Source organism: Helobdella robusta, assembly GCF_000326865.2.
Source record: "Helobdella robusta unplaced genomic scaffold HELROscaffold_1, whole genome shotgun sequence".
NCBI classification, from domain to species: Eukaryota; Metazoa; Annelida; class Clitellata; order Rhynchobdellida; family Glossiphoniidae; genus Helobdella; species Helobdella robusta.
Window position 1 is genome coordinate 3,457,579 of NW_008703570.1, and position 1,401 is coordinate 3,458,979.

The following is a 1,401-nucleotide window of genomic DNA, read 5'->3' on the forward strand; positions in this document are numbered from 1 at the left end:
TAAACGTTGTAAAGGGAGAAAGGGCCTACGGATGCACCAACGCTCGTGCAAAATGTGTAAAAGTTTAAATTCGGCAAAACCTCCAGAAGACCCAGAAGAAAATTTAAACTTGTCGTCATCTCCAACGCACCAGCAGACGTCTCCGCCGACATCAGCATCAACAAATATCGCTACGACAGAAACACAACAACCGTCATCTCCTCCACATCAACAGGCATCTTCGCCGTCACCAACATCACAAATTATCGTCAAGACAGAAGTATCACTCCCAGGGATAAAACTACCCAAAACAACAGCACAGTGGGTAGAAGCCAATGCATACTTCCAGTCGCAAAGAACAGCCCTGCCAAACATCGTCAACATTAATAACTTCACCGCCAATCTACAGTCACTAATATACAATTATTTTGCATCAACATACGGCACATTAAAACAAAAAACAAATTCAACAACAAAATCCGACAAACCAACCAACAAATTAAAATCAGAACTAAAACAACTCAAACTATTAGGCCGTAACAACCACAATTTCGACACACAAATTATCACGTTAAGCCGTCAAATAAGAGCAAAAATATCGTCATCAAAAGCATCAAAAATTGGGAAAATACTCGACATCACAAGCCAATTAAAAAATAAATTTTGGCCAACGTGTGAAAAACTACTCAAACCGACGTGTAGTTTGCTACCTATGTTTAACGTCGAAAAATGTAAAGAGTTTTTCCACAACATTCTGAATGATCCATGTCGTAATAAATACTGCTTGCCAAATTGGATTCAAACTTTGCCAAACCCATCAATTGCTTGCAATATCAATCCTCCAACATATAATGAAATATTCTCAATTATCCGGAAATGCAAGTCGAGAGCTTCTCCTTGCCCATTGGATCAGATGTCAATAATTATCTTGAAAAAATGTCCAATACTCCGCACAATCCTTCATCAGATACTGGTTGAATGTTGGAAAACATCGTCGATCCCTTCCTGCTGGAGAAAAGGTCTGACAATTTTAATTCACAAAAAGGGTGACGCCAGCGACCCATCAAATTTCAGGCCAATAACACTTCAACCAGTATTCTATAAAATCTTTTCAACATTCATTAACAATAGAATATACAAATATCTTGATCAAAACAACTTAATCAATAAAAACATACAAAAAGGATTTTTCCCCAAGGTTGACGGTGTAGCTGAACACACGCAACTACTAACTCATCTACTAAAAGATGCCAAAAGACACCAGAGAACAATCATTGTCACCCTCTTAGATCTACGCAATGCATTTGGTGAGGTCAGCCATGATCTAATTCCATCTGTTTTAAGCTACCATCACATCCCAACCAAGGTCAGCAATCTGATTAGATCAATATACGCCGATTACTCGATAAATGTATCGGTGTG

General features: G+C 38.5%; 1 protein-coding gene across 1 annotated transcript in view; it reads left to right on the forward strand.

Moving 5' to 3' along the window:
• Positions 1-52: 52 nt before the first annotated feature.
• Positions 53-1,401, forward strand: part of HELRODRAFT_158703 (hypothetical protein) — a gene marked incomplete at both ends in the record, with an annotated part of 2,976 nt that continues 1,627 nt past the window's right edge. Inside the window, one exon of the mRNA XM_009010705.1 lies at positions 53-959. Coding sequence (XP_009008953.1) covers positions 53-959 — 907 coding nt within the window. The remainder of the gene's footprint in view (positions 960-1,401) is intronic.